The sequence below is a fragment of the Seriola dumerili genome, unplaced genomic scaffold (assembly GCF_002260705.1).
Source record: "Seriola dumerili isolate Sdu_G_001 unplaced genomic scaffold, Sdu_1.0 BDQW01000002.1, whole genome shotgun sequence".
Taxonomy (NCBI): Eukaryota; Metazoa; Chordata; class Actinopteri; order Carangiformes; family Carangidae; genus Seriola; species Seriola dumerili.
Window position 1 is genome coordinate 6256414 of NW_019174257.1, and position 13521 is coordinate 6269934.

At 37.3% G+C, this 13521-nt stretch overlaps 1 protein-coding gene across 2 annotated transcripts; it reads left to right on the top strand.

Moving 5' to 3' along the window:
- The first annotated feature begins 249 nt into the window (after positions 1–249).
- il12rb1 (interleukin 12 receptor subunit beta 1) lies at positions 250–12531 on the top strand. 2 transcript variants are annotated; one of them, XM_022737945.1, is made up of 16 exons: positions 250–395; positions 1069–1192; positions 2236–2387; positions 2596–2753; positions 2848–2869; positions 3089–3145; positions 3859–3981; positions 4795–4871; positions 7990–8218; positions 8318–8461; positions 8814–8912; positions 9865–10020; positions 10205–10360; positions 10489–10558; positions 11239–11314; positions 11910–12531. In XM_022737945.1, exons 1-16 carry the CDS (start codon positions 323–325, stop codon positions 12225–12227), a joined length of 2034 nt encoding a protein of 677 aa, XP_022593666.1. In that variant the 5' UTR covers positions 250–322; the 3' UTR covers positions 12228–12531. The 2 variants fall into 2 exon arrangements, with proteins under 2 accessions (XP_022593666.1, XP_022593671.1); XM_022737950.1 differs by having other exon boundaries at positions 8318–8425.
- The last annotated feature ends 990 nt before the right edge of the window (positions 12532–13521 follow it).

Below are 13521 nucleotides of genomic sequence, written 5' to 3' on the forward strand. Positions count from 1 at the left end.
AATATGATGATCACTTGGTGGTAGAGAGACACATCTGTGTAGTTTCCTCACATTTTTCTTTGACTGGCTTGAGGAAATTTTTTTTTTTTTTTTTAAAAACTCAACACAATGACTTCAAACTGTTTCAGAATGGCTTTTGTGTCTGTCTACCAGTGTACCGAACACCCTTCCCCCGCCCCTGACTGTGGTTTTGTTTGTATAACATGAGAGACGTGAAACTGCTGTGACATTTCTGAGAAAGACAACTGAGTTACATGAAATCAGGTTGACTAAATGGACTAACTGAAGAACGATCATCTTTTGAGACTTTCCACCAGATCTCATGGAAACTTTGAAATGCTGGAGTTCACTACATGGATATGTTATGTTTATATTCCTTACAACGGTCAGCAAAGGTAAAACAATATAAAAACTCTTTATTCTTAAATTTTCATTTACTTCAGGGACCTCTTTGTAGCTTTTGGTTCACTTTTAACCTTATCTTATCATACACAATCCACAAAACTAATCAGACGTGTGAAAGTAACAAAGTGTCTTCAGTAAAAGTACATCAGCCACAGAATGTTGGTTAGCTTATCAGCAGCATGTGGTTTCCACTAACAGATGACATCCTTATTGCATTGCCCTGGGCACCCTTACAAAAGTTCCAGTGTCTATAATTTTTTCTAAACTGATATTACACATTGGTAGGATATCTTTTTACGAATAGGATGTATTTTTTTCAGTTTGGAGCTTGGTTCAGTCGCAGTAATGAAACCGATGTACGGAACTCCAAATCTCTTTGTCAGAATTGTAAAGCATGTTATGATGTATGGTTCATTACAATGTGCTTCACAGTACAATGAGAAAATGACAAGAAGAGGTAAATTAAAAAGTGGATTGACAATATAAAACATGTTACTTAAAATGCAGCTGCTGCCTTTTCTATCACTATAGATTTGCTGCATTTGGTTTGTTGCTGATCTCAAAGAAGAGATCTTTATTTCTGGAGCAACCCGGTAAAATAAAGGTTAAAACTCATTTCAAAAAGTTAAAAAATATTGATTCTAATTTTACTTTTCTCCAAAGGGTCAGCATGTGAGGCTCCTTCAAGTCCTGAGTGCTTCAGGAAAAATTCTGAGCAATCTGTTTACATGTGTGAATGGAGCATGAACACAACTGAGAGCGATGTGATATTTGACCTTTACTTCAAGTGAGTATTTTTTGAGCTGCAATATTTTAGAATGGTAACATTTACTCAACCAATAAACCATCCATTGTGATTTTAGCTTTTTTAGTATTTTGTGAACATGTACTGATATAACAAATTCTAGACACAACAAACACCCATCAGTCCTCTCAATGTGCAATTAAAATGGTTGTCTTAATGGGGTCATTGCCAGTTTTTCAGTGTACCAGTGCCTCAAATCTCTTCCTCTATAAATAACTGTATAAATTTCAATTATTTTGTCAGTGGCTAGACTTAAAAGCCAATTTAAGGTGTGATGAGCGCGTCTCTCACCAAAAACAGACAGCTGCAGTAGCAGCAACGCAGCAGACATGCAGCTGGTGTGAACACACATGCATGCGTCTCCACAGCAAGATAGCTAAGGCTGCTGCCATGCACACGCAACACAGGTTTCAGTTTCAGTCACTATTTTTGATGTACAGGAAGAAACTCAACACAATGGAATAGAAACCCCAACTACATCGTCCAACTAGCAATTTGTAATTTGTAATTGCAGAGTAAGGCAGACACCCCAGCACAAATGAGTAAATGCTCACTACGATGTAGTCTCTGTGTTAATCCTAATAGACCTATTAGACTATTAATCCTACCTCTAATCCTAACCAATTTACTAGGTGGCACAGTTACATAACATGAGCATCGGAGAAATGTGGTCATTGAACCGTGGTCCTGAAGCTGTAACAGGAACATAGTATTGGCCCTCCATACCTTTCTAACGTTGGATTAGGGGAGGCTGTGTCCCACCATTGCTAAAACCCAAAACTGACGATCCGACATTCACACGTACTTCATGCCGTTTTGTTCAAGCAGGCCCCAACCCCTTACTATTGGGAAGAGAGTGAATACGCATATTTCCCAAAATGTTGAACTATCCCTTTAAAAAAAATCTTAAGGCAACTTAATGGAAATGGGGAAAACTGGATTTCTTAATGTCTTGTGATGTCTTGTGAGATGCTTCAGTTTCTACCACTTTCAATACATTCATACCTCAACATATTTACCTGCAGTGAAATGAAATTTGGCAACATAAAGGAAACCTACTTTGAGATCGCTGAGGAACTGCTGATCCGACATCGATCTGTTAACATTTGGGTGGAAGCTCATGTAGGAAACTTCAGCTGCATGTCACCCAGGAAGTCTGTTGTACTCGGGGACACAGGTAATGGATACTTCTCTGATTTCAACCTACAATATGGGAGATTAAAACACAGTGTCCTTTTTGAAGTAAAGATTAACTGAGAACACACTGACGTCAAGGTTTTCATTTTACTCAAGATACACTTCAAATGTATATCAAGTAAATATCAAAATAATAAAAATAATAATAACAATGATATTAAACACAAGTTTTTACTTCTCCTCAACAGTCAAGTTTGAAACACCACAAATAATTTCAGTGTCCTGGGTAAAAAACAATAGCTTAAGAAACAACATCAGCTTAATCTGGAAGGCTGCAGAGAACCATCAAGCTTCAGCCGAGGTCAGGTTTCGACGAGATGGACACCCCACAGAATCATGGGAAAAAGTAGGGTTTTGTTACCAAATCTATTATATCTGAAGCAAATTTACAATTCACCCTAAATAACCATTTTAACCTTATGTGTACATTGCTGTTACAGATATCAACATACACCACCATGAGTAAGTACTCGTGTCTTATATCTTTGTAGTCACAGTCTTTCAAATGAACAGTTCTGAAATCAACAGTTCTGCATTATTTCATGTTTCTGTGGGTGATATATTTCTTTCTGTGCTTCTTGTGGATTTACTTCTGAATAACACTGAAGGACCATGCTGCTGGTTTTGTTTGTTTTAGCCCACTAACTGTTAGCTAAAGTCCTTTATTTCTCCTTTCCTCAGTGACTGCACAAAGTTCTCCACAGGTCCCAACCTCACAAAAAGGGCTGACTCCTGAATGTACGTATCCATGTGGCTAACATTTGTAAGCTATTCAAGAATGCACAAAATTTAAATAAGGCTCCCATCTATCCCTCACCTCAACCATATGCTAGACCGGTCAGCCCATTGACCACAGAGATCAAACTGATATCAACCCTCCATCTAACTCCCAGTATGACTGCCAACAAGGCAAACCCTGAATATTAAAGTTACTGAGCATTACTGGTATTAATAACTGTACTGTAATTGCTAAATATCAAATTCAAATCCCTTACACTACTGGAAAAGGTAATCATATTACTGTAACACATTACTGTGAGTAATGCATTACTGCCTTACACTTAATCATAGAGGTGGCAGATCAGAACGTTAGCTTCATGTCTTTTTTGTACCACAAATTTTGCTGAAAACATTGACAACCAACCAGTTTCGTCATTTAGGTATGAGGACTGCCTCTTAAAAGGACATTTTTCCTTGCGACTGTCACCAAGTGCTTTCTGACGGTGGGAATTGTTGGGTCTCTGTAATCAGTTTTAAAGAGTATGGACTAGACCTGCTCTATTTGAAAAGTACCTTGACATAACTTCTATTGTAATTTGGTACTATATAATTAAAAATTGACTCGACCTGACTTGACTTGTTGAAAATGCAATGTGTTACAGGAAAAATATTCTACCAAAGTTTATAATGTCTAGTGAACAAAATGTCTGTTTCCCTTTTAATCTTTACAGACAAGGTCATTGTTGTGAACCTCTTGAAGCATTCAGCTTACCAGTTTCAGATCAGACATCGGTCCACTCAGGCCCAAAACCCACTGTGGAGCAAATGGTCTCCAGTTCTGATGGTTCCTGCAGGTGAACTCATGTTATCTATTTAAATTAATGCATGGATCATAACTTTTACGGTTTATTGGAAAGCACTTCAGACTTTGAAACCATTATTCTGGTTTGAAATAATTTGTGTCTGATGATTCACATCATTCAATACAAGAAAATGAATGTATAATCATCATAAAGCTGCTGTAGACGTAATAGGAAAGTATATATGAATCACAAAGGGACACTTTAACAGTGAGGAGCGTCAAATCCCCACCCATGACCCATCCACCCATGATTCATATCTATAACTCTAGATTCTCCCCTATCTAAACAGTGGTTTCAGGTATGACTATGGGCCTGAAATGGTCTGTGCACACTGGATACCATATACACTGTTGCTCATGAAGTTGGAATAAAATATTTTTCTTCTTTTTCCATGAAATGATTGTGACAATGTGATTTATTTAATTTCACCTGGGTAATTGGGACACATAATGTAATCATTGCACCTGGTCAAAAGTGATTACTGGTGCATTTAAATAGAAATAAACAGAGGATTGTGTCTGAAAACAAAATTATTCCAACTTTATGGGCGACAGTATATATGAATACGTGTTCCCATCACTCCCACCCCAACACCATACAGTAATTTACATTTTTTAATTCCTCACAATCTATACACTTCCCTCTTTCCTCTGGAGATGGCAAACTATGAACAGATGCAGCTTTACTGAAAAGTTTGAAACACATTTTCAGTTGTAAAAGTGAGACAAAGAGGCCTCAAACCCATTGCAAAATTTCTCTAAAAATGAAATAGTCTGTTCACTAATATTTTGTTTGTTACTGCAGAGCTGGAACATGAACCTGAAGTTAACATCAAAACAAAGGTTGTAAATGGCACTCGAGAGGTGGCACTAACTTGGAAGGTAAACCAGTAAAGGAAAAACATCCACATGTCCATACATTTCAAAATTGGTGCACAGAAATTTGAAGGACAAATTTGTCCCAAACAGGAGATGGATTAGAGAATAGTGTATTGTCAGAAAATCAAGCGTCAGAAAATTACAATTGAATTGATGACTTGATGTGTAAAATGTCCAATAAAGCATCTGGAAAGTATTTTTATTTCAGTCTCTATCATTTGCAGATGTCAATTCTTTATGTTCACAATATATATTAACAATATATAAAATAGACAAATATAAAACCGCACTTAGAGAGCAAGGCCAATGTCAAACAATATACATCAGGGAGAAAAATGTATTGGTTCTTCCCTGGCCCTCGCCCCATTAGGGATGCAGCTATTTCACTATTAACGCTATCGCTTTAAAACGTCACGGCTATGTAATGGTAAAGGCTCAGCTACAGGGGTGGATGTCTGTTCTCACTCGAAAGAGGGACATTATGACTGTAAATTAATTTAGGCGCAACCTGCACGGAACATTTACGCCAGTGGTGCACCAGCTTTAAGTGCCGCGCTTATCAACAGAATGAAGAGGCAGGCATGGAGGCCACGCTAACTGCGCTAACACCACGAATTACTAGGGCGTTAGTCAAGACGACGACTCACCTGTCAGCAAAACCTGCCGGCAAAAAGTCTCGGCTGAAGGGTCTCACACATCAAACTTGATGCAGCGTCTGCGTGATTACCACCCAACTTTACACATCCAATTAAAGGTAATACTAACAACCGAGTTAAATTACGTTAGAGGCAAGTTACTTCATGAAACCCTGAGCAAGAAGTAAATATGAAAGTGTCACTCACAATCAACGGCGTAGCTGCGAGAGTTGGGCTTTGAGTGAAACGTAAACAATTAGGCAGTAAACCTGGATCAGTCTCTCTGACCATTTAACATTACAGTATGTTGCTTCCTCCCGCCTGTGTTGAATAAACTCTAGGTATGGTAGATATGCCAGGTGTAAAACACTAACTATAACACTATAGGAGCTTGTAAACTTCCAGCACTATAACATGGGTTTTAATTAATTGCGTTTCAGTTATTGATAACATTGCATAAAAGATGTTCTAAATTTCTTTCTTTAATTGCAAACAAAGAAACAAAAAGAATAATAGACAGGATTTTCTCAGGCCACGTGTACAATTAGATTATCAATTATCAAAATTGAATAAAAAATAGGCATTGATTACAGTAGATGACAATAAGACTTCAGTTTATAACCCACATTAGTAATATTTTCCCCTGGGGGCTCAGTAAAGTTGATTTTAGTTGATTTTTTAAAAAAAAATTTAATCATTATTATTTTGTACTGTATTATTTGGTTTCTGTATTGCTGTATTATATCTGTTTGAAAGGACAGCAATGAATATCACATTAAACTCTCTAAAGAATTCTCATGTGATTTAATACATCAGTAATCTTGTTAGATAGATTAATGCGTAATAGTTGTGAAACTGTGATTATTCCTCAGACTATGATTGTACCATCAAAATCCATAATCGTTGCATCCCTACGCCCCACCAAGTTTGGTCCGGGAGGTCAGTACTTCATAATAATCCTGCTGAAATATTCTAAATAAATATTCCATTAAGTACTTTTCCTCCTACTGCAAAGAACTTTTTGAGTTGATTATTCAGCAATACAAATTACTGATTAGTATATCAGAAAATGACAATTAATATCCACTTTGTATTACTATTATATCCATACAGTATTCTTTAAGAATCAGGTTTCCTTGACTTTTGAATTCGTTGCTTTTGTTCAGCAGACGCAGGACTTTACTTTTGAAAGGTTAAAAAAACAAAACAAAAAAAACAAAACAAGGGCAAAATCTAGTATATGCCTGGACCACCTATGGTCAATGAGAAAATTTGACATTGGAATTGAGAACATAGTTGAAAACTGTTGTGGAACAGATGTAAACAACCAGCAACATTGCATCGTATTTGCATTTTGCCTAGTGTCAGCTGGTTTCAGCCCTTCATCTGTTTGCTTTTCTCCTATTCTCTGTGCTCACATATACAGTATTTTAATACAGTCAAATTCCCAATAAAGCTGCTCTTATTTACATGTTTTTCAGTTTATGTTGTTATTTAGTCTCTCACACAGTGCACAGTGTCTTTTTGGGTAATAAACTGCTGCTCCACATCTCTGCCGCTCACTGAACAGAGAAGACATGAGAGAGGTCATTACTGATAACTGTCTTCTAAGTAGCCATGCTTCATCCAAGAAGTTGCTAGATTTGTCACTGGGTGTTTTTTGAAAACTCTATCAGTCAGTCAGTCAGTCAGTCAGTCAGTCAGTCAGTCATTCAGTCAGTCACAGATTAAATCCTGGTGTAATAAAGACCCAAGGTTTGACTCTTTTACTGTTTTCAGCATTTTTTTCTTTTAACAGTTACATCAAGGAACTACTTTATATGGCTGCAATGATTATTTTCATTATTGATTCATCTGTCAGTTATTTTCTTGACTAATCGATTGATCGTTTAGTCTATGAAAAATCAAAGAATTGTAAATTAAATGCCCATCACAACTTTGCAGCGAACCAAACATGATTTCTTTGAACGTCTTGTTTTGTTGGACATAAAGTCCAAATAACCAAATATATTTAGTTTATAATCATACACGACGAAGAAAAGCAGGAAATTCGCTCATTTGAGTTGGTGCAACCAGAGAATATTCTCAAACACTTTACTAGTACGTATTGGTCTATTATGGCAGAAATGATTCATTCTACTTCTACATCTACTACAGGGCTACTACAACTACTACTTGTACTAAGACTACTGCTACTACTTTTGTAGCTAACAGTGACAACGATAAGGGAAAATCAGGTAGGCTCTCTGCTTCATCAGACGGTTGAAATCTGTCTTTAAACAAGACAACCACCAATAACTACAGGTGGAGTTTGAGACAACTGGTGAGAAATGACTGCACTGGCAGCAACTAAGCAGACTTAAACAAAACCTTTAAGAATCTAACCACTGACCACTGATATTCAATTAGCCATTAACCATTGCCCTATTCACTTGGTGCCATTTCCTGTGTTTGTCTGAACTGAGATTTGTTTGTATCATCCTCAGCCAATGCCACATGCAGCAGCAGTCGGAGGAGTGACCTACTGGCTGGAGGACACACAGTCTTCTCATGGATGTCCTTGTAAGAGGACAAAGACAAGCAGACATCACAACAACACTGTTATTTATGTGTCATACTCTGCTGTCAACATCTCACTTACTGCCAGAAACGCAGTGGGGTATTCTCCTTCAGCACTCATAGAAGTACCAGCCATACCTGCAGCAGATTTAAAAAGTAGGCAGACATGTTTGAGTGTGCTGGGCTGTATCACGTATCATGTATATTTATCATTCAGCAGACATTAAAGGCCGTTCTTTCTTTTCTCCCTGGTAGCTTGTGACAACATGACATTGGATGAAAAATTAAATAAGAAAACTTGCAAGCAGTGGTATGAGCTTCGAGATCAAGATTCAAGGCCACAAAATGTTATAACCTTAGCAAGTAAGAAAAAAAAAGAAAGGGAGCGAGTAAAAAAGAGTAAGTTGTATTTAAAGATGTTTTACCCACACAACTTCTCTGCTCTACAGAGGGCAAACACAATGAAAAAGACAAAAGTAAAAAAAAAAAAAAAAAAATTCTCTCAATTATCCACCACTTCTTATTTTTTGCCTAACCTGGCACCAAATTCATTGACATTGACAGTTTAAATGATAGTAAAATAGGTCACATTGCAAAAAAAACCAAAAAACAAACGCAGTGGAATTTCCACTGTGTTTGGTAGAAAACCACAATAACTTTTATCTTGTTAATACAATGTTGTGCTACACTTGCTGTGGAAATATTTTCTGTACTGTAAAGAAGTTTCACATACCTTCTGTGTCTGTTACAGAAATGCAGGACTATGTTCGCTACCTTCACTTTGAACACACATGTGACAATGAGAAGCCACGGACAGTTAAAATGTGCCTCTTTTACAAAAAAGAGGGTGGTAAGTGTCTTTAAAGTCGTTTTCTCTACATACTGTGTGTGATGAGATGCACGCGGTCAGCATATTTATTGGACACTCACCTTAAGCCATTGTTATATGTATCACATCCACATATACCATTCACATAGGGTTGGCTAGGGTCTGCATGATGTAAATTACGTTCAAGTGTTTTATGATCAGACATTCCAGTTTAGTGGATGACATTTTTTGACAGTGCCTTTCAAAATGGTAAGAAATCCTCATTTTCTCCCTCTGGACAAGAATTATAATTACACCCGCTAGAAAGCTTTGGCAGTTAAATGTTAACATGGCATTTGTTGAAATGAGTGATTCTGTCCGGTGATCTCCTCTCTCACAAAAATGAAAGACAGAAATATCAGAAGTACATTTAGATTAGACATGTATCGGGTGAGAGATGCCACATTTTCTGCAGAAATTCCACTTTGTCTTTCCCAATACTGATTCCAAAACCCATCTACAAGTCCAAATTTGATTTGCCTAACACTTTGGTTTACCTGCATATAACATACATTAGCCTCAGCTGTACTCACTTATTAGCATGCTAACACACTAAACTAAGAAAGTGACAAGGTAAACATACCTACTAAACATCAGCATGTAGGCATTGTCATGTTGAACATGGTGGCATGCTGACATTAGCATTTTGTACCGATGTGCCTATTTAAAGCCTCACAGAGCAGTTACAGCAAGGCTGTAGAATCTTAGTCTTGTCGTCCCAGGCTGTGCAGTCAAGGAATTTACCAGTCCCACTGATCCCAGTACGGATTCAAAAAACAAATTTCAGCTATTGGAAAATAATAATCTTGTCGATGGATGGAACTGACTGGGGACATTACTCTATGTGTAGATAGTTATCATGACTCTAACTACCACATTCTGTAGAAGGAGAAAAAAAGTTGTTTTTACCCTTTTTTTTTCTTTTCCTCGTCAGCACCACAAAGAGAACCACAGGTCTTTGCTGCTATTAATGACGCACACAATTCTGCTATCCTATCCTGGAAAGCAACTGCCTCTGAGCACCAGCGAGGTTTTCGCACACACTACAGCCTGTGCAGCATGAAAATAAGCTCACAAGAAGGGCAGGAAGGTGTGAAAGCCACTTCTTTTTTTTCATCTGAAATGGTTTGCAGAGCTTCCTCATGTGCAGTTATTTGTTTGATTACAAATGTGCAATAGTTCAACAACTTTTGATACTTAACTTTGTGAAAATAAAACTAGCTAATAACACTGCTACATGAATTTTACTGTGACAACATGTCTCATTTCATCAGAGTGCCGGAATATATCAGCCTCACTGACCAAATACCACCTGGAAAACTTGGCACCGGGAGCAAAATACAACATCAGCCTGGCCGCAGTGACACGAGCGGGAGAAGGCCCTAAAGCCATAATAAGTATCTACACACAGCCAGAGAAGCAAATGAATGGTATCAGACTATCCAAAATCAACTCTAAAGTTAACTTGTTTTCAACAAGTGAAATGTCAGTGGAGCAGATGTCCCAAGTGCTGATGCTAACTCCTTTTCCCTATCTTCCTTTTCTCCTCCAAAATTAGTGTGGCTGAGTTTTGGCCTGCTGATTGCATTCTTTTTAGGCACAACAATGTGCACTGTTATCTTGAAGAGGTACGTGACCTCCCATTATCTCGTTGCACTCTGTGGTTAAGATGTCTTTGTTTAAAGTCAGAACATTAATAAACGTTTTATAAACATTAGCTATAGCCACAATTACAGGATAATATCACGCCAAATTTTCTTTGATGTTCCAAGATGCTCTTACGTCATTTTGTTTGTTTTACTTTTGTGATGAAACTGTTCAAATGCTACAGTAACAGTAGCACAAACAGACCAAACTCACCTCATGATATATTTAAATTTTGCATTAACATTAGCTAACATCAACAACCAGAAGCTAGTGGCCATACCAGACCAGGTAAAGAAGCTATAGTAACAAAATGTAATTCAACTTTTCTAAGAGGACAATTTAGTTACTTATTCTTTCTCTAGTCTTGAATGCCACTATGTGTAGGATTTTTTTGTTTTGTTTTGCAATTGTTCATAATACACTGATGGCTTATGTTTTTGTTATCTAGAAAAATGAAACAATCTTGGTGAACATAAGTGCAGTTTGCAGTGTTGCTCATATTCAGCATCTGCTCAGTTTTACAATTGAAAGGGCCATACATTGCCGCTTTAAGGAATTTGTGTTATCTAAACGGTTGTTTGAGCTGCAATATTTAAATCAGCTATTCATCCTGGGTGGATCTTTAAGTTTCAGACACTTTCTACTCTGTTCTAATATTTAGAATCAAAAACAAGATCTTTCCTCCTGTGCCGAAACCTGTTATTCCAGATTTCAACCTCTTTCAGCCGGAGAATCAGGTAAATCTCACACACAGATTGCTCTTTACCTGGAACCTTTACCTTCAAAACTTTTTATCATGTGGGAAGTTTTTACTCTTTCTGAAACCCTGACAGCTGCACTTTCAGTCATTTATACGCTGTAATTTGACCAAACAGCAGAACTCATTTCCTCAGACATAGTAAACACAGAGTTAAGTAAATCAGTGCAGTCTATATATATTTAAAGGAAGTGTTAACTGTTTTTGTGATAAAAAATAACTTGCCTCATTGAAAACCATGTAACTCCACTTCTTCTGTAGTTACATGGCCAATGAAACACTCTACATCACTCTAAAACCTCATGAGTAACAGGACAAAAAGTCTTTCTCAGTTCTTTAAATGTTGACATGTTAGCAGTACAAGTTTTTTAGAGACGATTACAACTTCTGTAATCCAACTACTGTAAAAGGTTCCAGTTTTGGACCCTTGTATTCACTTTTTGGTGAGAAGAGTGAACTTATACTTTTTATTTTTATATTTAGCAAAGTAATTTTCCAGTGCAGTGCAGTTTGTTTTCCGTTTTGAATACCGAAACTTGAATCTTACTGTCATGTGTCAATGCGACCTACTACAGGAGATACTAGAGGGGAAAGAGGAGGTGAATGATCTAACGCTGCTCCAGCTGCATCCAAAGGTGAAGTCTGTCCCTGAGGATGCAGGGGAGACCACCACACTCCGAGGAGAGTGGGATCATGGGAGTGACAAGGACATGGAGAATGAGAGGGGTGATTCGAGGATGTCAGGAGGAACCAGTGATGAGAGCCCCGGCTCTACAGATCAGGCACTGAGAAGCTCCAGAGAAGGAGAAATAACAGATCTTGAACAAGTGGACAATGAGATTGCTATGTTGATATACAGGAATGGTTTGGTCTTTGATGTGAAGGTAGATTAGCCTTAAAATGAATGTAAGTGCAGATATTTACTGCCTCGTTGCACACGCACAAAGGGTTGATATATGTGTTCATATGGGTTAATACTTTTCTTGTTTCAAGAGTTTTATATTTTTGAACAATAATATTTCTGCATATTCCCGTTAAGCATCCCGAAAAATGCATTGTTTTTCCCAGTTTGACATGAGTGTATTTTTTAATTTATGCCAGTGACATTTCACATACAAAAGCCAGTATATGAAAGAAGGAGGGTAATCCAGTCACAGGCTTTGTCAATGCACGTTGTTGATAAAACTTTTTTGTAAACTGTGGATAGTAAATCTTTGTTCAGACTTGTGCAATTTTTGATATTTTTAGGTTTTTCCACACCATCAAATTGTGATGACTGATTTTGTTCTAGAGGCCTGCTTTAGGACAGCAGTGTCAGTCAGTTCACCACTTTGTACTGACTTTCATGATCCCCAGAGGGTGAACCATACTGACTTTGGTGATGCCCTGACTTTTCCTCTTGCGTCAACACAAGGTTGACATGTGTGGTTCCGAGGAAAATATCTCAACGACTATTGGGTGGATTGCCAGGAAGTTTGGTAAACACATTCATGTTCACCTCAGGAAGAATTTTGTTGATCCTCTGACTTTTCTTTTAGCCCCATCAATGGGTCAAAAATTCTATGTCCAAATACAAGCAAAATTAATGCCTCAGCTGTACCTAATTGCTATTTTGCATGTTAGCAAACACCCTAAAATGACATACTAAATTTAATAACAAAGAAAACATGAACAATTAAAAACCATTCATTTCTCATGTAATAACTGGAAGTATATAGATTCGACTGTATTTTACATTAGAAAGAGGGGATATCTTTGACAAATTATTTAGGAGCATAATTTATATAAGCAGCATAGCAGTTTCCATAATTTGCCATTTATTTGTATGTAACTTTTTTTTAACACCACCTTCTGGCCAATTATTACATTTATTTTAAGACTGCAAAAGATCAAAACTAGTTTTGGACCTCAACTTTTAACTCCCTAACAGTCTTGTAGTCTGAAATCTAGATCACTCATTGTACAGCTGCAAAATAATATATATTGTAATCAAACCACTAAAACACAGATCAGATAAACAAAAATGACACCATGTTCATGGAACAACAGCAAGGTCCAAATAAAAGAAAACAGCTTTACTGTAAAGACTGTGACCTGTTGATGGTCAGTGTAAAATGAAACCTGAGACTGCAGAAACAAAGAAGTGCTGGATGTAATGGCTGAGCAGTAGAAATGTGAACCTGCTAA